At 40.8% G+C, this 23,185-nt stretch overlaps 1 protein-coding gene across 4 annotated transcripts in view; it reads right to left on the bottom strand.

Moving 5' to 3' along the window:
• Window positions 1-1,045: 1,045 nt before the first annotated feature.
• Window positions 1,046-23,185, bottom strand: part of il11ra (interleukin 11 receptor, alpha) — an 82,959-nt gene continuing 60,819 nt past the window's right edge. For 3 of the 4 annotated variants that reach the window (XM_049603648.1, XM_049603649.1, XM_049603650.1), the window contains 10 exons: window positions 19,751-19,817; window positions 17,410-17,576; window positions 16,553-16,667; window positions 15,991-16,154; window positions 13,714-13,877; window positions 13,257-13,401; window positions 11,673-11,780; window positions 9,137-9,242; window positions 8,896-8,975; window positions 1,046-7,438 (listed from right to left, as the gene is read on the bottom strand). In XM_049603648.1, coding sequence (XP_049459605.1) covers window positions 8,897-8,975; window positions 9,137-9,242; window positions 11,673-11,780; window positions 13,257-13,401; window positions 13,714-13,877; window positions 15,991-16,154; window positions 16,553-16,667; window positions 17,410-17,576; window positions 19,751-19,817 — 1,115 coding nt within the window. In that variant the 3' untranslated portion in view covers window positions 1,046-7,438; window position 8,896. The remainder of the gene's footprint in view (window positions 7,439-8,895; window positions 8,976-9,136; window positions 9,243-11,672; window positions 11,781-13,256; window positions 13,402-13,713; window positions 13,878-15,990; window positions 16,155-16,552; window positions 16,668-17,409; window positions 17,577-19,750; window positions 19,818-23,185) is intronic. The other variant, XM_049603651.1, reaches the window with a different exon arrangement.

The raw sequence follows: 23,185 nt of genomic DNA, 5'->3' as shown, positions 1-23,185 counted from the left end.
CTTTTGCTTCAAAAAAATGACATAGTATACTTCGACTATTTTTTTTGACATACTATAAAAAAAAAACTGTCATATTTTTTTAAACAAAAAGTCATAGGACTTTTTGTTTAAAAAAAATGACAGTATGTTTTTTTGTGAAAAAAAATCAACATACTGAACAGTCTTTTTTTTTGCTTCAAAAAATGACAGTATAGTATGACTTATTTTTTAATTGACATACTATGACTTTTTTTTTAAAAAAAAAATCGACATACTATACTATGACTTTTTAAAATGGAATATATCAACGTGCTATACATGACTTTTTTGTGGGAAAACAGTCGACAAACTATAGAAGTTTTTTTTATGAAGTATACTGGGAATGTTGCGGCATACAATATGAAGATATCTTCAAGTCAGAACAAAGTTAAGGCTCCACCTTTGGCCACAGTGACTGCTGTTTATCTACACTTATCAGTACTTCAGCTGCTGAGTGTTGGCATCAGTGCCATTGTGCTGAGCTGTTGCAGCTTCTTAGGAATATCTTGAATACAGCAGGAAGGATGCAGTTGCCTTGAGTCAGAGTTGCCATTCCACTGAATGAAGTGACATAAAATGACTGCTTTCCCTATGTTCAGGGCTCAAATCTTACACACTTCACTGTTCTTCAATTAATCTAAATGAGAGATTTAAGATGCAACACTGAAGACGCTAAAGCTTATGGGAAGTGGAGCCAGAATACCAAGGAAATTTCCTCCCAGTTGTAAATCTTAAAAGGTCCTTTCATAAAGACAACAAAAGCCGGCTTGAGCATTTGGGATTCATTAGACGCTGTCACAACCAGATAATGGAAGCTTTCTAAAAGAGACTAGAAGAAATGCTTCAGGGGAAAATTTGGTCAAATTTCTGACAATCACAAGCACAAACAATACCATCAGCATGACAGAGACAGCTGATCCTCTCCACTAATGACTCATTTTTTGCACAACATCTGGAATATTTTGGACATTTAAGACATTTGCAATGGACAAAAAGAACAACAAAAGAAAACCCCGGAAGCTAAAAGTGTGATAAAATAGTATTTATTTCACAGACATACAAGGACAGGAAGAAAAAAAAAAACAGCTTATGGTGATATCTGTTGTACACATAAAGCAAAAAAAAAAAAGACTATGTACATCTGAGAATGGATGCCTGAGTGTAATTTGAGGTTTAAGAACTAAAACCAACAGGCTCCATCTGCCATCACATACTGCAGAGGAACATAGAAAGACTAAGAATACCACACGTGTGTCCACAAAACAGAGAAAACACCACTAGAGAGGAACCGAAAGGTGGCGTTCCATAGCTACGCACATACAGAAAGAAAATGGATCACGTTAACCTCGAATACAGGATGGACAGGGTGAAAAAACAGTCAGTGATACTGCACATGGCCCACATAAGCTTCAATCTGATGGATGGTTTATAAAATTTGACTCGGCAAAGTGTCTGCATCATAAAAAAATCTTGTTAAAAATCAATCAGTTGCGATTCAAATTGGAAAAATATTAACTTTGTTACCCGTGAACCCGAGCAGTTATGAAGAAATGGCTCTCCTCATGTCAGTTTTAGCACTTTAATATTTACTATATTTTGAATTTTTTTTTGTGTGTAGGTATGCCGTATGAAAGAGCATAGGTTACAATGAGTGAGCAGGTAGCAGGGTCGTTAACCACACATTGACGGCCTAGAAAAGCACGGAAAAATAAATTCAATATCCAGACACTGAAAGAAAGAAAACCACTAAAGGAAATGATGGTGCCTTAACATGTGGAGGTAATATTATGCTTAAAAATAAACATACTTACATTCATTCATTACTGGCCCATGCGTTGCCAGGTAACGGTTTTCAAATCCAGTTTAAAAGAATGAATTACGGGAATTTTTTTTTACTTTTTAGATTTTGTTAATAGACATGTCATTCCAAGTACATGTTTTTGTTTTCCCAAGCTCTAAGCTTTCAGATACTTAACAATTTTGCAGCTAATGCTAATCTGCTATTTAAATTTTACCCCAATTTCAACAGAAAGAGCTCTCTGTCCAATATAACTTGAATAATTTGAAAATGTGAACGCTGTCACCGAAGAGCCGGGGGGAAAGTCATTAATCTGACTGCAGAGAAATTAATGAAACTGAACATTAAAGTAAAGCAAGTTGGATGAAGTTCAGTAAACACATTGTCCATACAGTAATCATACAGTTAACACAGCTTCATATAACTGGGGAGAAAGACACAAATACACAATGCTGGGAAGGTTCTCCAGACATGGATTATCCTCAGTCACTAAACTATTTTTCCTGTCGGGAATCTCCCTCCAGTCACTTTTCTCGCATCGCAATCCCGCATCGCAATTTTGCTCTACTCCGGCCTTTAAAGACGGAATATTTATTGCCATTCTTCTTTGTTTTTATTATTTTTCAATTAATAAAATGCATGTTTTGTCTGCTGGGTTTCCCGATTTAACCGTACGTCGAATAATGAACTGTAAAACTGCAAATTAAAACAAGACTGAGTTAATCCACGTCTGTGAAACGTTCCCTGAGATTTTTTTTTTCTCTACATACATAAAAATCATTTATAATAACATACATGAAATGTATTTTTTAAAGTGTGATATACAATAATATACATAAAAAAAGCTTCAACTGGATCCATGCATAATATGTGGAGCTAGCTTGAGAGAACATACAGTCGTCAAACTGGAAAGAGTTTGACTTGGATGCACCTTGTGTTTCTGATACAAACTACACAGTCAGTCAATCAATCAATTGATAACTACACAGCTTTGGATCGACAGAACAAAACCACCAGACCAACAGAAAGAGAAAGAAAGAAGGTTTTTTTTTTTGTTGTTGTTTTTGTTTTTTTACGCGAGCACCCCGCTCAAGCAGCAGAGCGTCTCACTTCCATCTGTTGCAGACAGTCAGCCAGGACACAAGGTTTGTAGGAGTCAAAAGCAAAACTAAACCAGATATAGTGTACTAGAGGTATTTGGAGCTTTCCATTCGGCGAGCACTGACCACCCACTAATCATTTCTATGAGCTGGTGGGTCGTGAGACACGAGCACAGCGAACGAGAGTTGCTCTTGTCAGTTAGTAGTGTTGGTGCTCATCTCGTGTTCACGCCCGCCAACCAGCACGCTCTGATTCAGCTACATAAACTCAGCCTCCATGAGATTACTGACCAGTTGATGAAGCCACGACTGGTGAAACAAGAGTCTGCTGTTTTGTCAGTTATGGAGATGGAGAAGACAAGTACAATCCATCACTTTGTTCAGCTACACCAACACATCAACAGTTTACTACTGCAAGCTTACTGGTGCACATTTTTTGTTATTCATGTGGTAAACAAGAACATAATGCTACTGAATGTTTCCATCGCAACTGTCAACAAACCATTTCATCTCTATCTGAGTAGGCGGTGATAGCGGCAGTGACTGTGAGAGTCCACTCACCATGTGAAAAGAACCCATGTCAAAGTTAAGCAGGATTTATACTTGTGCGTCAGCTCTAAGCAAAGCCTACGCCATAGCCAATGTGAGCATTTTTACTTGTGCGGTGGTGTGTCTGTATCACTCTGCAGTTACACCTCCAAAACACTAGTTGGCAGCAGAGGTGTAAAGTTTAATTGATTCAAGACACATTAAACATGACTTAATAGTGACAATTTCAAACACTAGTACACACATCAGCTTCACTATAACTCGCAGTATTCACAGACAAAGCACTTGTCTTTTGCTGGACACATTTTCCCCACAAATACAACATGCTAATGTTTTTAGCACAAGCCTATGGCATTTTACATTGTATAAATTAGCCTAGGTGCTAGCGGACTTTTCCTCTACTCATGTGAAGCCATAAACAGCAATATTTAACAAAGGTAATGTTAAAAATTCAGCACACAAGGTTCACCGACAAAACAATTCTCTAAAACTAAACACGTTTTCCAAACAAATACAACATGCTAACGTTACTAGCACAAGCCTATGGCATTTTACATTGTATAAATTAGCCTAGGGACTAGTGGAGATTTCCTCTGCTCATATGAAGCCAGTATAAATCACACACAAGACTTAAAATGCTATTTTTGTGGAGGCTTTATTGTCTTCACATTTTATTGTTTATCTGTAGAATTAAAGTAAATAAAAGCTTCGTAAACACCGATGGAAATGGTTTCAGCTTACAGAAATAGACAGGAGGTCTGCGTCACTGCAACTTGCAGTTACATTCCTGGGGAGGTGCACGTCAGGCTACAGCATTGATTCGACACAGAAGTATAAATCCCGCATTGGCTATGAGTTGCACTGATAAACTTTATTTTCATTCCTATTTGAACTACACCTACAGTAGCACAGTCTTGGAGACACTTAACATGTCTGTTATTTGTTCATGAGAGCAGTTTCCCAAAAGGACTTTTAGGTAAAATGATTCTTTCTCAAATAATTCTCCTGGAAAACAAAGTGCTTAATATAATTTTAGCTAGCTTTTAGCTCACTGGCTTTAATCCCATTATATAAATGAACCAGCTTGTATTTAGGGCTGGGTGAGACAGAGAAAATCAAATATCATAATATTTTGACCAAATATGATAACGATATCATAGGGGTTGACTATTGGTGCTTTCACAAAATATTGACACAATGAGATTTTTTAATAGATAATTGCCAGTAATGTGGATATAATGACTAAGTGGGTAAAGGACAGTCTGGTAGGTTCAGAACATGACATCACTTTACTGCAACGCTGCCTTTAAAACCAGGAAAATACAACACTAACAATATTATGATACCAGAACTCTAAGGTGATATCTAGTCTCTCATCACAACATCCATAGAATATCAATAGACTGCCCAGCCCTACATATTATTGTGATTTCACCCTTAAATCTATAACTTCTTCTTTTTTTCTCCTTTTTCTTATTGTATCAGTATAGGCAACTATTTTGTATGTCTAGTTAAAATATGCCTCTTATTGTCTTGTTACTGCACTCCTCTTATCTGTAGGTAATATCACTAGAGATGAATGAACCTGAGTGAGTAACCCCACACCAACAATTCACATGAAACACTATAGGTCTTATAAAGTTAAAAAGGGGTGAAAGTAACTTTAATGGTGTAACAATGGCCTAGTGCTTAAAGTCGTTTAGTGTACTTGTCGATAGACAACGATAATATCATTTAAGTGCCAAATATTTGCCAGTTGCAGCTCCTCAGTCATTAAGATGAGCTGCTTTCCTCAACTTTATGGCATTGTCGCATTTTATATATCTTAAAAATAATGCTTGAAAGATTACTTGATAATAAAGATACCGGATAGCGTCAGCCCTACATTGGACACTGTCATATTACACATGTATTTTAAATGCAAAACAAACCATGTATGCTGTAAATTAGGGGTGTAACGATACATCGATCTGGTCCAATATATCAATTCAATGATCAATGATCCAGTATTATAGATGCTGATTGAAAACATCGATACAAATCGTCACTGTTTGGACAAATGGTTCCCAACTGATGGGTCGTGGGTCCATTCAGAATGGACCACAAGTAACTTGCAAACGTGTCTAGATAATAATAAACACACTTTATTTTGAAGTACAGTGAATTTCCGGCACAGAGCTTTTATTTTTAAGTGCTGTTTCCTGCTGTGGAGTGAGTGACTAATGCACAGCTACTTAACAGAGACAGCAGATTAGCTTGATGACATGGTTAAACGCAAGTTTGACGCTGAATATTTTTAACCGTGTGGACCTCAAACTAATCACTATGGACAAATCTGGACTGTGGCTGGACAATTCGGGAACCACTGTTTTAGACATGCCTTTGCGTTGAATTTCCCAAGACACGTCTGGTTCACCATTTCCATCGAAGAATATGTCGTATCGTGATGGAAATTGTGATATCTACCCCAAATTTAAATCGCAAGGCAAACCCTACAACTTTCTTTTTCTCTTTAACTTTTCTCTTAACCATCTTGATTTTAAAGAGTACGTCAACCCTTAACACCACGTTAAAAGCTTGTTCTCTCTGACCTCCATTGGTTTAACTTCTCAGCTCGCTGCAGAGATGCACAGGTGTACACCAGGACCTTGTAACATCAGTATTGGGTGTTATTCTTGGAGAAACGGGGCTGAAACCTTCAACCACAGACGGCAGCAAAACACTGTTTTTCAGCCTGAATTGCTCTTAAAAGGTTGTGTTTGAACTTTAAAAAAAGAAATGTAATGACACACATTGAGAAAGAAGGTATTAAGGGTTGTTTGGAGTCTAGACAGGACAGCTGACTATCTATTTTTTATATTCTCTAGCTAAGTACTGATGTAATGTCATAATGCTGGTGGTTTATGAAAGGCCAGTATCTCTTTACTTAACTCTCTTTCTCCCCTCGTGTGTCTTTCAGTCACACATTCAGTAACAGTGGATGGATGGATAGAAAGAGGTATGACAAAAGCAACAAAAGAACACCGGTGCTGAAGACATCAGACGACATAACAAGCATATCATGCAACATAAAATCACTTGTCGTAAATGAAATAAAGTCAACCCAGCCCACCCACCCTGGACCTTATTCTCCATGTCCATTCCTTGGGTCAGGAGCCAGTAACAGGCTGCTCCCTGCCCCTCAGCTGAGACCCTTAATGCCCGTGGTTGCTGCTTTGGCATCAGATTCGCACACAGAGACTGGCAGTTATGCTTCCTTCACAGCATTGAGTCGGTCGGTCAGTCGATGTAATAACGGACGCACATTAATCTGTTACTTCTCACAACGAAACTCAAAAAAATAAAAGAACGTGAGGAGTTCTGGGTGGGAGAAGAGAGGAAAATTCTTCCCTCCAAAAAAACTTCCCATTCCCACAAACAAAAAAAGCCTATGTTCTCTTGTTTGGCAGCTGCACTTCCTGTCCCTACTTGATGCTTAAAAGTTCAAAAAAAAAAATGTCGCTCCTCTCCAAAAAGGGGGAGGAGTCAGTCCACCTGAAGCAGCATTGGTTGTAAGTGAACTCGAATCTCCTGATGCAGTGTCGCTCCTGCAGTCCGCTGAGGAGTGAGCTGCAGTCAAGTTGCTGAAGTGAACGTGAAACAGAGAAGGGTCTGTTTTCCCCCTGTCCCCACGGACAGTAAGTGGAGTCCGCTGATGCATTATGGGTAGTACAGTTAGATGTGACCACTGAATAAGTCCATGGAAATCTTGCGAAACATACCCTACATTCAGCTTTTTGATGCTGGGTAACTTTACCCCACTCCACAGAGTTCCTTGTATCCCTGTCCTGGATCCTGGTTTGACCCCGGCTGATGCATTCTGGTTAATGTAGTGAAATACGGACGGTCAGCTTGCTACAGTGGTGAAGGCAGAGGCTGACTCTTGGGAGGAGCCCTAGAACGGGCTGACGTGGAGAGGATGCTTGAAATCAACCTGGGGAGAGGAGAGGAAAAGAGAGGAGAGGAGAGGAGAGGAAGGAAAGAGAAGAAAGGAAAGAAAAGAAAAGAAAAGAAAAGAAAAGAGAAGGAAAGGAGAGGTAAGAAAGGAAAGAATGGAGAGGTGAGGGGAGGAAAGGAAAAGAAAGGAAAGGAAAGGAAAGGAAAGGAAAGGAGGAAAGGAAAGGAAAGAAAAGAAAAGAAAAGGAAAGGAGAGGTAAGAAAGGAAAGAATGGAGAGGTGAGGGGAGGAAAGGAAAAGAAAGGAAAGGAAAGGAAAGGTGAGAAAAGGACAAGAGAGGAGAGGAAAAGAGAGGAGAGGAGAGGAGAGAAAGGAAAGAGAAGAAAGGAAAGGAAAGTACAGTAAAGTAAAGGAGAGGAAATGAGAGAAGATGACAAGAGAGGAGAGGAAAGGAAAGGAGAGGAAAGAAAGGAAAGAGAGGAAAGGAAAGAAGAGGAAAGGAAAAGAAAAGAAAGACGGGAAAGAGGAGAGGAGAGAAAGGAAAGAGAGAAAGGGAAGGAGAGGAAATGAAAGGAAAGGAAGGAGAGAAAAGAAGAGAGGAGAGGAAAAGAGAGGAAAGGAAATGAAATGAAAGGAAATGAGAGAAGAGGACAAGAGAGGAGAGGGAAGGAGAGGAGAGAAAGGAAAGAGAGGAAAGGAAAGAAGAGGAAAGGAAAGGAAAAGAAAGATGGGAAAGAGAAGAGGAGAAAGGAGAGGAGAGGAAATGAAATGGGAGACGGGAAAGTGAGAAGAGAAGAGAAGAGAAGAGAAGAGAAGAGAAGAGAAGAGAATATGAAAATATGAAAAAATATTATGAATAATGCCAGGACAGAGGTTAGAGTAAAGGAGAGAGGACATGAGGGAGAGCAGAGAGGAGGAAAACAGAAGAAAAAAGGCGACTTTAAAAAACATGTACAAATCATAATGTAATTAAGCACTGCCTTAAAAGTACGCATTTAAATAACAGAGCTGAATGAGAGATATACAGGCATACTTACAGGGTTATAATCTGTGTGTGTGTGTGTGTGTGTGTGTGTGTGTGTGTGTGTGTGTGTGTGTCAGGCTTATAATCACAAGTTGGCTGGCTATCTGAAGGGCTGTCTGACTGTTGTTTATAGCAGCACTTTGAACCAATGCAGCTCGTACTGAGGACAGAGCTTTGCTGTGCTCGTCTCACTGGCTTCACTCCCGTTTGAGGGCATTTTGTGGTCCTCGTATAAATCAGAGAGAAGTGACATTTAATTAGGATTTTAATTAGCTCAGCCGCAGAGGCTGCTTGCCGTCCAAAGGTCTCGGACTATGTGCCAAATGAGCTAAACTAGGAACATAAACAACCGTGTGTGGCCACTGGTGAGAACTCGGCATATTCACAACACATGTGCGACAAGACGAAGAATTAAACATGAGAAGATATTCAGACAAAGAAACACAAAATTGTGCGTAGGTGTGTCTTACATTAGATTGGCATGGACTTCATCTTGACCATAGAGGTGAGTTCCTGTTTGGTCACATGATCGCGCCGCCTCTGTCTTACCCTGAAAATATAAAACACTGAGTAAACAACAACAAAAAAACCTTTAAAAAATGTCCTGCTTTGACAAAAAAAAAAATCTCATTCAAATCCAGAGAAACAGAGACAGACCACACAGCTGTGGCCTGTGGATGTGGGATACGTGAGTGTGAGTGTGTTTCTTACCACACGACAAAGATGAGGGAAAGGACGGTGGTGAGGATGACCACGGAGAACAAAACCAGCAGAATCACCAAACCCAAATTACCTTCATCCTCAGGATGTGCTGCATCTGAATGGGGAGAGACGGAGACGGAGAAAACAACAGGGGAGGTCAACAAAACGAGCAGGGTGGGAGAGGAGAGCTGACTCAAGAATGAAAGCTTGGAGAGGGAAACAGAAGCACAATAGAAGAGACAGATGTAAAAGTGTGGAGACAAATATAGTTACAGAAGATGGAGAAGAAGACAAAGACAAATGAGACGGTTCACACATTGCTCCATTGTTTTCCTGTCTTGAGTTATCAAAAAAGACAAAGCTGTAAAAATATGTATTTCATTTTTTTTCATACTCGTTTCATCTTACGTGTCTGTGTGTGTGAGTAAAACACAGAGACGAAAATCACTGGTATGTGTGTGTTCTCCGATTTAATTACTCTCTGGCGAGAAGTTAATTTTAAATGTGCTGTTATGGCTTTCACACAAACATTCATTCATCCCACCGAGAGGAGTAAACAACTCTGGTTCACACACATTGTTGGATGTGAACTGCGACACAAAGCACAAAAAAAGATCAGCACAGACACACATTAAAAAATAAAACATGAAAAAACGTAACGATTTATGAGCACATCTGCGCACACACAGTGGACACACACACAAAGAGAAGAAGACATCTGGTTCGCAGCACACCAGCTTAAGGAAATCTGACAGCATCAGTCACAGCGACTGTGTGTGTTTGTCTCTTTGACTACACTGTACGTGGGTGTGTGTGTGTGTTTACAAGCGCAGATGGGCATGCTCGCAACTGCAGGCTGCTTTTGCCCGTGTACATGTGAGCTAGCACACACTTAACTTCTCATCCAGGGCACATACTGCAGAGAACACAACACCCTGCAGGTACAATTTACTGCACTTAAATGTAATTTGGTGATGAAGCCGGGCACAAGGTGCTTGTGCTGCTCCATCCAAGTATAATAACAGTAAATAATGCCTTATTACTGAATTAATGACTGATGCGGCTTCTTGTTGTTGCCAAATAATGGTGAAAAAAATATACACGGGTGCTGCTGGACTAGCTGTGATTCACAGAAATCCCCTAAAACTCAGACTGACATGATTGAAAACAAGAAAGGAACAGTCTTGTTTTCAAATTATCCAACCATTAATAATAATAACTAGTCCATACCCATTGGTAGCTTTGTCACCTTCTACCTATGCCAATCCTCAATGCCTATGTGCAGTTTCACATAGATTGACCACGTCAGTGAGTAGAAAAACGTGGGACAGACAGAATGACTGACTGACAGAGTGACACACTGACAGTTTCTGTGATTATGTACAGCATACCATACCATGACTTAGTCATACCAAAAATTAGAAAAAAAACCCAAACATTGGTCCACAGGGGGAGCCACAGCGATCTGTCACATTTTAGCCATTTTTAAGCATTTTTCTGTTGTTATAGCGCCACCCAGTTGCCAATTAGAGTTAAATTTCTCCAATCACCTTGAGGCGTCCTGTTCTACATATCTACCAAGATTAGTAAAAACCCATATGGCAGTTAGGCCTAGATAAGAAATGAGCTCTCTAGCGCCCCCATTTTGTTTGATGGGGTCAATAATGGAGGGGTCTGCTCAGATTATGTGTGGTCATATGCCTACAAAGTTGCGTGGTGATGGGTGAAACCCTTGAGATGTTATACACCTTTATGTGATGAACCACGCCCTCCGCAATATTCATTGCCTTATAGAAGCTCAGTTTTAGTAAGTTTTCCAACTTTTGCCAAGAGGGAACTTTAGATATTGGTCCCTAGATTATGTTCACCCAGTTTCATGCAGATTGGTCAAACTTCCTAGGAAGAGATCCATTTGAAGTGTTTTTCAAAAAAATTCAAAATGGTGGAAAATCTATATAAGCGGAAGTTATGGGTTCTTGAGGCAAATGTGTTCCTCATGAGGAGAGGCATCTCTGTGCAAAGTTTCATGTCTCTACAACATACGGGGCATGAGTTATGCCCATTCAAAGTTTACAATTTCAATCGGTTGCTATAGCGCTCCCCTTTGGCCAACTGATGTAATATTGCTTCATTGGCATCCTCCCATGACCCTCTACCACTGTGCCAAATTTCATGGATTGACCAAGTCAGTGAGGAGAAAAACGTGGAACAGACACACAGACAGAGTTGTAGTAGTAGCAGAAGTATTAGTTGTGGCAGAAGCAATATTAGCAGTGTAGCAGTGGATGTACTAAACACAGCAGTAATAATTACAGTAATAGTAGCAGAGTGTAGATTTAGCAGTGGTGGTCATTAGTAACAGTAGCAGCTTCTGTAATTGTAGCAGAAACAACTGCAGTGAAAGAAACAGCATATTTTTTGGCAGAGCTGCGCATAATAATAACAGTGACAGTAATCGTACTACTGTCGAGCTACAACACAAACACTCTGGGTGTTGCTCTGGAATACAATCACACACGCAATTATCTTTTTTGAAACAACTTACTGTTCGACTTTTCCGTGGAGGTTTCGGGTTTCGAGTTGAAGGGGAAAAAATAGTCTGGATAGTCTCCCTCTGGCGGGAGATTCTCTGGAGATAGAGGGGTGGAGGAGACTGTTGTAAATACAAAACACACACACATTTTTGGGAATTTATTCTGGTGAGTAACGATGAGTAAGCACAAATTACAAAGTCTTTTGTTACAGGGTTAAAAGGACTTCTGCTAATCTAAGGTGATAGCACTACATACACTACATGCATGAGCCCTGATAGATGTATCAAGTGTTTTTTCCCCTAAGATCTATCGTTTCTGTTATTCAATAGTTCTGAGTAAAACATGCAGGGCTACAACTACCAATTGTTTCTGATTATTCTGCAGATAATTTTCTAGATTTGTTTTTGGTCTTTATATCCTCAGAAAAAAGGTGAGTCCAAGGCGTCTTGAAATATTTCATTTTGTCTGACCAACAATCCAAAACCCAAACATATTTCGTTGACTATACTATTAAGACAAGGAGCAGTGCAGCCTTCCATATTTGAGAAGCTGGAACCACAATTGACTCTTCTCCAAGTCCCACCCCTGAACGCAAACTGGCCAATCATGATGTAGCAGCAGGCCGGCTCAGACCAGGGTCCATTGACTCATGACTAATGCAGTCGTTCCAGATTTCCTTCATTTTCAGGCTGGTTTTGTGGATTTGGAGCTAAATGTTGTGCCTGGGGCACGTCGTGTATTAATGATACTCATTACCTGGAGAGGTTGGAAAAAGAAATACGTTTCTTCCCTGTTCCAAAACAAAAATCAAACCCTGGAAAGTGTAGGGTTAGCTAGCTAGCTACTGAAGATATAGCCTAATGAATGTCATCGCATTGTGCGCAGATGAACGTTGTTTGACGTCCCCTGGAGATCCAGAGATCCCAAACACTGTTCATCTGCACACACTGTGATGCCACACAGCTGGTTCAACATCAGCAAAGTTTCCCTTTATATTCATTGTCTTGTGTGTCGATCAGCAGTGATGTGGTGGTTCACTTTTACACTGTGATCTGTAGCCTATAGTTCGGCTTTAGCTTCTAACTGTCTTTGTCTTTTTAACCTGTTGTTGCTGCTGAGTCAGTTTGACATCCTGGATATATCCTTCAAACACAGACTGTAGACCCCTCTGTCTGCTTCTCTCTGGAATCACTCTTTCATTGTCCCAAAAATATGATAATATTTCTTCAGGGAGTGCAGTTAGCTACAGTGTGGGCTCCATGTTTACTCCGACAGCTTGTCGGACCATCACAAAGGGGCGGGGCTTAGCGAAAGGTCAATTTTTTATTTATTTTTTTGCTTAAATAATTACTGAAATGATAAGAGATTAATAAAATAATTTCCAGTTATTCCACTGACTAATCATTGCAGCTCTAGCAACATGGCTATTGTGTTGTCATATTTTTATCCATAATAATAATGCCTCTATTGACTTATGTCTTGAGTTTCATTTCTTATTTTTCTCTCTGTGAAGCACTTTTTCTCAGCGTCTGTTGCTTTTAAAGTGCTCTAAAAATAGACTTAAAAATCAACATTTAATGAATGTTCTTTCTGACCTTCCCAGGGCCTGACGAGATGCAGGGGACTCCATTCACTCCACTGGCTCTCAGAGTTCACCTCGTCACGGGCTCGGACCTGAATCTGGTGGAGGTGACCGGCCAGGGCGTCGAATATTATGACTGGACTCTCCTCAGAGTAAACCTGACGATGGAGACAGAGACAGGACAGGGATTTGTTTTCAGACCTATTGTGGGTTCTGAGTGACACGCCAAGCAAGAAGTCAGTGACAATATGAGACTGAAATTGATTGGCTTGGGTTATTTGTTTGTTACCGATCAGAGCAAGTAAATAAATGAACATATGTTCAGTTTAAACTGCTGGTATAATACAGGGGAACTACTGTTGTGCTGTCTTTAAAACAACCTGTATATACAGAATATTGGTCTGATGAGATACAAGAGTTAAACTCAGAGCATGAACCCAAATGAAGTCTCCAGCCTTTTTTTTACTAACCTCTGACCAGTACACAGAGCCCTGTGGCCTGTATCTGATCTGAAAAATAAGAGGGAAAGCATCATGCAGCGGCCAGGAGGAGGGAAAGTTCCATGAGACGATCAGCCTCTTTGGATAGCCTTCAAGCTCCTTGACCAGCAGCGACTCTGGAGGGTCCGGTTTCACTACAAAGAAAGACAGACAGAGAGAAAGACAGTGAGATTTGGCCGCAAGTATTTCCTCTGTGGTTTACACATGGTTTAAGATACAATAAAGAAAATTGGAGAGAGATATCAAATATAAGAGGGAGGAATATAACAAATCAAACCATTAACATTTAATTTCTCCACCTGTTTGCTTTTTAGTCTTTTGTATTGTTGCTGTTCTTTATCTGATGAATGATCTACCTCTGCAGCTCTGAGGAATATAAAGTGAATCAAACTTTTTTTTTAAATGAATACGTGACTCCATGAGTTCTCTGAATCCCATCCCACAGACTCTTATCTCTTTATTTATGTTCTGAGGCGCATTCACACCACTGTAACAAAAAGTATGCAGAGGTTGAGAAAAGCGCTGAGCAACATCCAGCGAGCACACCAGGCACTGTGAAGACTGTCTCAAGGACGCTGTGAATGGCTCTGCTCTAGAGCGACAAGAACGTCATGCCCACAGAGAAGCAGCAAAACAAGATAATTGAGGTCGTTAGATGAAGACCAAGAGGACACGGTCACAAATGCAGGCAGGAGAAAAATTATGTGCAGCCTTAGAAATCAAGACATTTTGTGTGAATGTCTCTGGATGTGCACGTTACATGGATGTATGGGTGTATCTTTCCAACAAAATAAAGTTTGCTTAATCTTTACAGCGGCATATTGAAGCTTCAATGTTTGTGCATTCTTGGATGTGCCTGGCAATGCAGTGTCAGTGTGGGTACTCCAGCTTCCTCCCACAGTCCAAAGATATGCAGGTTAACTGGTGACAAGTAAGGACACAAAGCCTATGGATTTCTATTGGTTTTTTAGACAAAAGAAGTAGGCAATCAAGATGCTATTAAGCCATGACGCTTGTACCCCTGACAATGCAGCATTTGAACAAGCTTTTTAAGTGACTGTTATGTCACAAGTAGTAAAAAATAATAGAGGGGACAGATCCAGCAACGTTGTCAGTGAATCACAATAGCAGTTTTGAACAGTGTTATGCTGCATTCCAGGCAAGTCTCTGAGCCCATAAGTCACCACTTCAAGTCACGCCAAACTGTCAAACCAACATGGCTGACCATGCGGGGTTTAAGTTTGTTTACGATCACTTCTATCGCCAAAGGTGCCGGTTCCTTGCTCATTTGAGCGAAACGGAGGAGGAGAAACGGCGCATAAGTTCACAGATGCTATTATACTTTTTATTTTACGTTATCTGTGTGTTTGGAAACGTATTTAGTATTGATTTATTCTTGCACTGGAGCGACTGGCAATAATGCATTAACATTAGCAGATGTAATGTTTACGTTAGAGCACCGTGTACCACCTGCATCAGCACCGCATCCATGGGGGCTGCCATTGTTGTTTAGAGGGCTGTGTGACGTCAGAGAGCGTAACTGGGAGTAGTTCATGGGTGGTAAGTTACGGGTTTGACTGCCGTTCCAGTGCACTTTCACGGGTAGAAGGTTGTAAAAACACGGGTTATGGGTTGCCTGGAACACGCCACATTGTGCCATATTACTATTGCACAATTCTACTGGGCCAATAAAAAAGTTAGGAATACATTTTTAACTGACTGTATCAGTATGTTGTCTGCACAGGTTTCCTATTAAAGAGGCAAACTCTAGCTAAAAAAATGTACTTTAATTCAACTGAATTTAAAAAACCTTTGTGGGGAATCTGTCGCCATTCGTGTGTAGGACTTCTAAGTGTGTGACACATGAAAAGTCCTGATTGGCAGCCAGTGTGAGGGATGATGACATTTAAAAGGAGAAAGCCGTGAGTCGCTTTATTGTCCAGAGCAAATTATAACAAAGCACCAGCAAAGACGACCTACCACCGAAAGAAAGGAGAAAAAAACAACTACCTGACATTCTTATTTTTATTGTCTTATGTCGTGATAAGAGTATTTTACAAGCTATTGTGCACAGATATAAATACAGGTGTGCTCTGAGAATTCACAACATTCTGAGGAAAAACAAAGTCACTTAAGTGCTTCACAGACACACAATCATCATACAAATTTGTCACTAAAATATGAAAATATTTTAATCACTACATTCCTGTGTGCGTGCATGTGTGGGTGTGTTTTATGTGATCTTACAAAGCTCATGTAATTTAAACCGGACAGATGTTGTCTCCGACCCAAGGGCGTTGGTCTCTGTGACTCTCAGGGTATGGATGGTCTGCCAGAAGGCAGGGTGATCTACATCACAGTGCTTGCGGACGACATCCACGACACACGGCCTCCACTCCTGTCCAGTCCCCCTTGAAAACAAAACAGAAATTGTCAAGTGCTGCAGTCTGCTGGGTAAAAGGCAACTAAAGTGTGTGCTGGAAATTGCAGAAATTAATGACTGAGGGGTCATCACAGCTGAATACTGGAGCCAAAGCTCGACTTTTCTCAGTTGACACTTAAAAAAAAGAGCTTGAGAAACACTGCTGTTAATGTGTTGCGGTAAAAGTTTCCACTGTGTGCCATATGGCAAAGTGAAGAAAGGAAACAAAGAAGGATAGTCAGGGTTCACATTGGGATACGACTCACACTATATGTATTTCATTCAAAATGCAACTCTGTGCCACATGCACTATAATTAGTTTCTTCATTGCACAGTCTGAATATGGCCTTTGGCGCTGCTGTTTCACTTGCAGTAACTCACTCTTACCTGAGGGAGGCATTGTACGTGGCTGGCAGGAAGGTCTTCACTGCTTCCACCCAGGAGCAGCGAACATGCGTGTGATTCGGCACTTGACAGGAAATGCTCAGCAGCCCAGGGGGGTCTGGGAAACGGGAGTCACACAGTTTATTTTCAGAACAGAAAGGGAGTTCTTTTTTTTTTTTTTTTTTTACGGAGCCCTGTCAAGTGACATTAGAAAATGTTTCTATGTCTCATCCCTGAGGCCTAAAATGAACAGCTCAGTGCTCTGGTGTCCCTTTCATGAACTAAAATATTTCAGGAGCGGCCTGGCCAGTACCATGGAAAACTCTCTACCCCTCAAAAGGAAATCCACTTAGGGAGCCACTTCCTGTTTGAGACAGTTACAGGAAGTGGAGGGCTTTGTCTTTGTGACGGCCGATAAGACCCATTTCCTCTGAGGACCAGTAGTGCTGTTCTGATCATCTCTGTTGTCATAAGATATCTTGGTACAGCCAGAGGGCCGGCATATGTGAAATGTTTAGAGAAGAAAGTCGTTCATGAAAAAAGGCAGAGAAAGAGAAACAGAAATAGAGAAAAATACACTGAGGCAAGCTCAAAAAGAGATGAGAATGTCTGAGTAGGAGGAACGGAAAATTATTTTATGCTTTTATGCTGAATAATCCAAAGACTGAGCTGTAGCGTGAAAGACTGGGAGATGCTGTCTAAAACACAGGGGACACAGGCGTGTTCCTGCTGAGAAGAGTAATCTTTTAAAGCTGCAATCCCATGGCGAGAAACTAAAAGTATGGCAGAGCTGTTAAAGTGTAATAACTTCTAAATTAGGCACTGTGAGCCCGGACAAGTCACAACACAACAACACTTACGGCCCAGCCTGAGTTTGACGGAGTGGAGGAGGAGCCCCCGGTTGTCATAGCAGCTGTAGTTGCCCTGCGCTGAGTGGTTGGCGCGCAGCAGGAATAAGGTTCCATCTGATGTTAGTTTGTGCCATGGTAACGCCGAGCTGTGGTTGAGATGCCACACCACAGGTGTCCTGGTCAGGAACACATTAGAGTTTAGTTATTATGCTGGTGATGACTTCACACACTAACCTGTGAGAACTTAAGCAACAACTAAAATCTTTAAGGATGATATCAAAGGTAGCAAATACCCAAATCTGCATTTTAAAACTATATTTTTCTCACTGTCAACAAATCCAATAAAGAGAGCACAACCAACAGTGCCTCAGTCCATCTTGCAATGCTACGTTTTGGACAAAAATAAAGTTCTAGGACACATGAAAAAGATTTAGCAGGCAACACCTGTTAGTAAGACAAATTCATCATTGGGTTTAGCATTTCACGATATTGGATTTTTTCCCAGTATCCAATATGCCAATATGTAACAACTTATCTGGCCAACCAACACCAATATCGATATATCCACCTTTTTCCCCACTTAATTTTAGTGATCATCAAGTCTCTTCTGTAAAGGAATTAACACCATATTATACATGCATCCTCTTATCGTGAAGGCCCGCCAGCAGATGGAGACATGAAATATAATGCTTCGCAATGTATGTAAAATTCATTCATTACGCAAAATAAGAAAAAGCATGTTGGCTGATTCTAACACTTCATTTTAAAGCCGATATCAGTCGGTACAAAGACGCACCGGTATTATCAGCATGTTGGCTGATTCCCATAGTTCATTTCAAAGCAAATATTGGTTGATTCCGATGATGTGCCGATATTGTCAGCATCCGTAGTTGGGTTCGCCTTTTAATAGGATTTACTGACAATACACTTCAATATTATGTTTAAAGTCTTTTTTCTGTTAGTAGTTGTTGGACTTTTCTTCTTTTAGAAAAGATGGTTCAGCTGGCACACATCGCCTCAGTCTCAAGTCAGATAACTTATGTTTTTGGGCCTGCTTTAGGGGCCGATAACACCTAAAGGTGGCGCGGACGCTTTAAAGACGCTTGAAATGCCTGACACGCCCTTTCAATGATCGCTCCTTACCAGGAGCGCCTGTAAAGCGGGGTGCGTGCGCAACCGGGGGATCAAAACATTGAAAATGGACCCAAGATGGAGGAGGGCACTTGCCGTTGCTCTGCTGGTGGTGCTACTGGCTCCTGACGCCCAAAAGTTGAGATTATTTCAACTTTCAGCATCTACAAACAAAACCGATTGAAAAGACGCTTGAAAACCAGTCAGACGCGCCATATCATAGGGAATCAATTGTTTTACTGGCGTCTCGTTTCTAGCACTCCTTGTAGGTGTGATCGCACCCTTAGTTATCTAGCATAGCCAGACGTATCTTGTGTTGGGCTAGCATGAGACAAAAGCCTGGCTGAGCCCATCATTATTTCACATTTATGGAAAAAAACACTGTAGATTGTTTGTATTTCTTTAAACCAATCACAATCGTCTTGGGCGGAGCTAAGCCCAACAACAATGCTGTTGTGAAAATAGTGTTGGGAGGGAACTTCGAACCCTGGCATTAAAATGGCAAAAGAAAATGCCACATAAGACATTAAAAGACGTGTTAATGTGCAGGTTGCTAGTTGGGAGGTTGCACACAGCGCTAAAATGAAAATGGAGATAGGTCTGGCTATACGAAACTAGAGCCACGTAGCAAAGGTGATTTTGAAATAGGTGGCCAATGACGAGCCTGTACCCCCAGTCTACATTCTTTGAACCTACTGCTTTACTGCTTTAGCAATGTAGACACTGTTAGACCATTTGTTTCATGAAAATCGGTGGTGTAGCAGTGATTGACAAGGGGGTCCTACTAAGTAGATGGGTAGGTTACTGAGGAGGAAGTGGGTATACTGTCCTATATATCCCAATGGCCTTTTGGCTAATAGGTGGGTATACTCCACTATACGACACCACTGATGATAATGTGTTGACTGTCAGACCACCATTACCACTTAAACTGTTTTATTTTGTCAGAATTTTATACATTTCCCAACAATTCTTGAAGGCACATAAACATGCATATGTCTTCTAGTGAAAGCTGGGGGAAAAAAAACATGCGTAACGATATCACTGCAACCTTTATGATTTGATTCATGACATGATGAATTTGTTCCTGTCTTCTCTTCTCTACTCTTAAATGTAATGTATGTAGCCACTATAGTGATGCTTTGGATCAGTAAAGCAGATCTCTTCGTCATCCAGAGACAAATAAACACAACACACGCAATCGTTTTTCTTTCCTTACCTGATTTGTGATTTCCCGCATGCCAGTGTCACATTCGACTCCAAGCGCCCAAACTGCACGCCTGACACTGCAAACACAGACATCGCATAAAACATTAAAGCACATTGTCGTCTGGCTTACAGTATGTGCACACTGCACAATCTGACATACCGCGTGTCCGCATTGTCTGTGTCAAAGTGACTTAAGGGCCACCATTTACAGTCGAGTCAACAGTATCACAATAACATGACCATACAAGGTTTGGGATCCTGCAGCCACGAGGCTGCAGAGACTTTGGCACACAGTATAAAGCTGCTCCAGTGTGTTTCATTTTTCTGAAAGTTTATTATTATCACATTAAAATATTATTACTCTGTATCAGCAAATCCTCTTAAAGATCTCCTCAATAACACACAGAGAAGACATTATCATTATAAAAATGAGTCTTTGTAATGCAAGAGCTTACTAGTGCGGCTGATCCACCTGCGGATAAATCAATTTGGACAACTTTGAGCCGCTTCCTGCTCATTGTCTTAATTTGGCTGGCTGTCAGATTTTTTCAATGACTTCCCAGAAGATTCAACATTGCCCTCTGCTCCCAGCCTTTACCGTAGAAAGACCCAAACTAAACAAGTGACTACGAGCATGCTATTGATTTTGGAAGAGAGGTCTGAACAAGATACACTGACATGATGTGCCTTGTTCTGTCCGCCGTGTTCCAAAATATTAATATTCAGCCTGACATGGAACACATTTCACTACCTCGTACGGAGCTTTGCCATGTGGGTTTTCAGAAAGACGTGGCTTGCTCTGTACAAAGCATGCATTCCTCTTTTTTACTTATTCAGGGTGTTCACACTTATCAGACATTTAAATTTACTCCATTTTAAGATAATTTTCAACCAAATTTAAGACTGATTTTTGGACAGATTGTCATTTTCTTATTCAAGCATTGCAGGTAAACATTAAGTTAAGCAGAATGTGTGTGGTCCTGTGCAGAGGTAGGTTTTATGTAGGAATGTGGTCATTAAAGTAAGTTAGATTAATCTACAATTTGCCAACAGGTCTGTGCACGTATAAAGTGAAAAGACGGTGGTAGGTTGACGGATTTGTAACATCAGAAATGTGAACTTTGACACAGAAGAGCCTGACTCATTTTGTCAGAAATAAATTAAAAGATGAGTGGGTTTTTTAGATAAAATGTCTGTGGCAATTAAGACTTCACAGATTTAAATTTAAGACAATTTAATAACTTTGAAGTCTACTATTTCTAAAATTTACTTTAAGACAATTTAAGACTTTCGAAGACCTGCAGACATCCTGTTAATTCTGCCCGACATCACCTCTAGTGGTATCTAGCCATGCAAATAGCTTCAGTTTTATCTGCTGTGGTTTCACGATAGCCATCTCTGAGATTTCTGTCTCCACCCTTATACATGGGGGCGAATGGAATTTTGTTTATGGCGGTCATATCATTTAAGAAAGACAATTGGAAAACTTAACAGTACCAAAGTTATTATTTACTATTTCGTTTATTTTTTTACAACTATTGAAGCAGCCCAAACAAAGCTCCATGCACCTCCATCTAACTGGGACGGCAACACACGTTTCAGACCTTGTATCTCCGAACCTGGGCACACACAATCAAAGCTACTGACCATTTAAAGGGTAAGTTCAGTATTTTTCAACCTGGACTGTATTCTCCCATGTTTTGTGTCTGAGTGACTAATGGGAATCAATTTTTTTTTAATTGATCGCACTACTAAGCGAGATGCTGTCGTCGGCAGTAGAGAAAAAGGCAGCAATGTAACCACTTGGGGAAAGTTTGCACTGTCAACGTCCACCAGAAATGCTCGTTTTTGCCCCTGACATGTTCAGATTACCGAACATACTCGGGCGTACTATAAGCGGAGCGGACTCCGCGAGGAATGTCCACAGTCATTTGGGCTTTCATAGTCTAGCGCACTTCCGCGTTGTAAAAATGTCTGTGAAAAATCCCAGCGATGTGAAAAATACACGCCGAGCAGTCACTGGTGCGCGGAGCGGAGTCCACAGGGTCGTAAAATCTGAGCTTTGCGCGGGCTTGCGGACGTAAGCTTTGAGTCCGCGCGGACCTCCGTGGAGTCCGTTCCGCGTACGTTCCTCCCGAGTATGTTCGGGCCTTTAAGTGTCTGACAACATTCAGAAATTATTCCTATGGACCCTAAAGGGACATTTTCAGTTGTTTACTGGCAAAAATCAATGTCTGCATTCATAAATGTCATCACTGGTGTATCATTACCTCCACCAATAATATGACTTATTCTCATAAGAGGAGAATTTCGGATTTGTTTGTACATCATGCCGGTAAGTCGTCTGGGAGGTTCCATAACGCTTCGCTATCTTGAGAATACATCCGCCAGCAAGGGACATACAGCCCTGCCATCAGTGTTTTTGTTGAGAGCCAGACCAGCACTGCGAGACTGAGAAGACGAAGGAGAGGAGCAAGAGGCGCTTCACTACTAACCCGGCATAACAAAGTCCCAGTCTTTGAGCATAATGCTGGGTCATGCATATGCAGCATCACGGGAGACGGAATCCTCATTGCCAAGAAAGCACAAAAGGTAATCAAAAAGGCAACGTGACCAGTGAATTCAAAAAACGAGGTCAACATCGGGGTAGCCTTTCCCGGGTGGAAAGGAGGAGAAAGGTAATGCAATCACAGGCCAGCACCACACCGCTAACAGCATCACGAGGAGAGGGATGAGGTGTGTGAGTTTGAGCCACTTGTCAGTTGTCAAAAGACACGGCGTGATTGGTTTGTTTCGATTTACATCCGCCCCAACAGTCCTACATTGTAAACACAGCCAGCATGGTGAGAAGGGGGTTTGTCAACTCGCGTCACCTGTATCTGTGTAGGAGCCTGAATGAATACTCCTTGAAGTATCAGATGACATGGTTTCATCAGTGTCATCATAGCTTTTTGGTACACAGCAGCTACCGTAGTTGCAATATGCATTTGAAACAGTGAGGTGCTAGAGTGCACTATCCGTTTGAATGCAATATATGATTTCAACGTTTGATGAGAGAAATTCCCACACACTATGGCTTTAAGATCTTAATTGTTAAATCAGAAACAGCCCCAAAAATTGCTATCGCCAAACCCACCAGACTCCATTCAAATAAACAGTGATTAAATCATTTGAAAACACACTTCATTCAATCAAAAGAAACAAATAAAACTTGCAAAAAAAACTTTTAAGCTCATCTTTCGACTGTTCCAACAACCACCAACTCTAGTTGGATTAAAATAAACACTCAGTTCACCCAGTTGGATGTGAAAATGTGCTGGCTCTATATACACTTAAATTAATGTTTATTTAAATGAAGTGGAACTGGCAACGGCGATTTCAGGGCTGTTTCTGGTTAAACAGAAAGGATCTTAGTCTTTAACGGAAAGGTCAATATCTGTTGGGA

This window comes from Epinephelus fuscoguttatus, linkage group LG18, assembly GCF_011397635.1.
Source record: "Epinephelus fuscoguttatus linkage group LG18, E.fuscoguttatus.final_Chr_v1".
NCBI classification, from domain to species: Eukaryota; Metazoa; Chordata; class Actinopteri; order Perciformes; family Serranidae; genus Epinephelus; species Epinephelus fuscoguttatus.
This window is presented reverse-complemented; position numbering and strand designations above follow the sequence as displayed.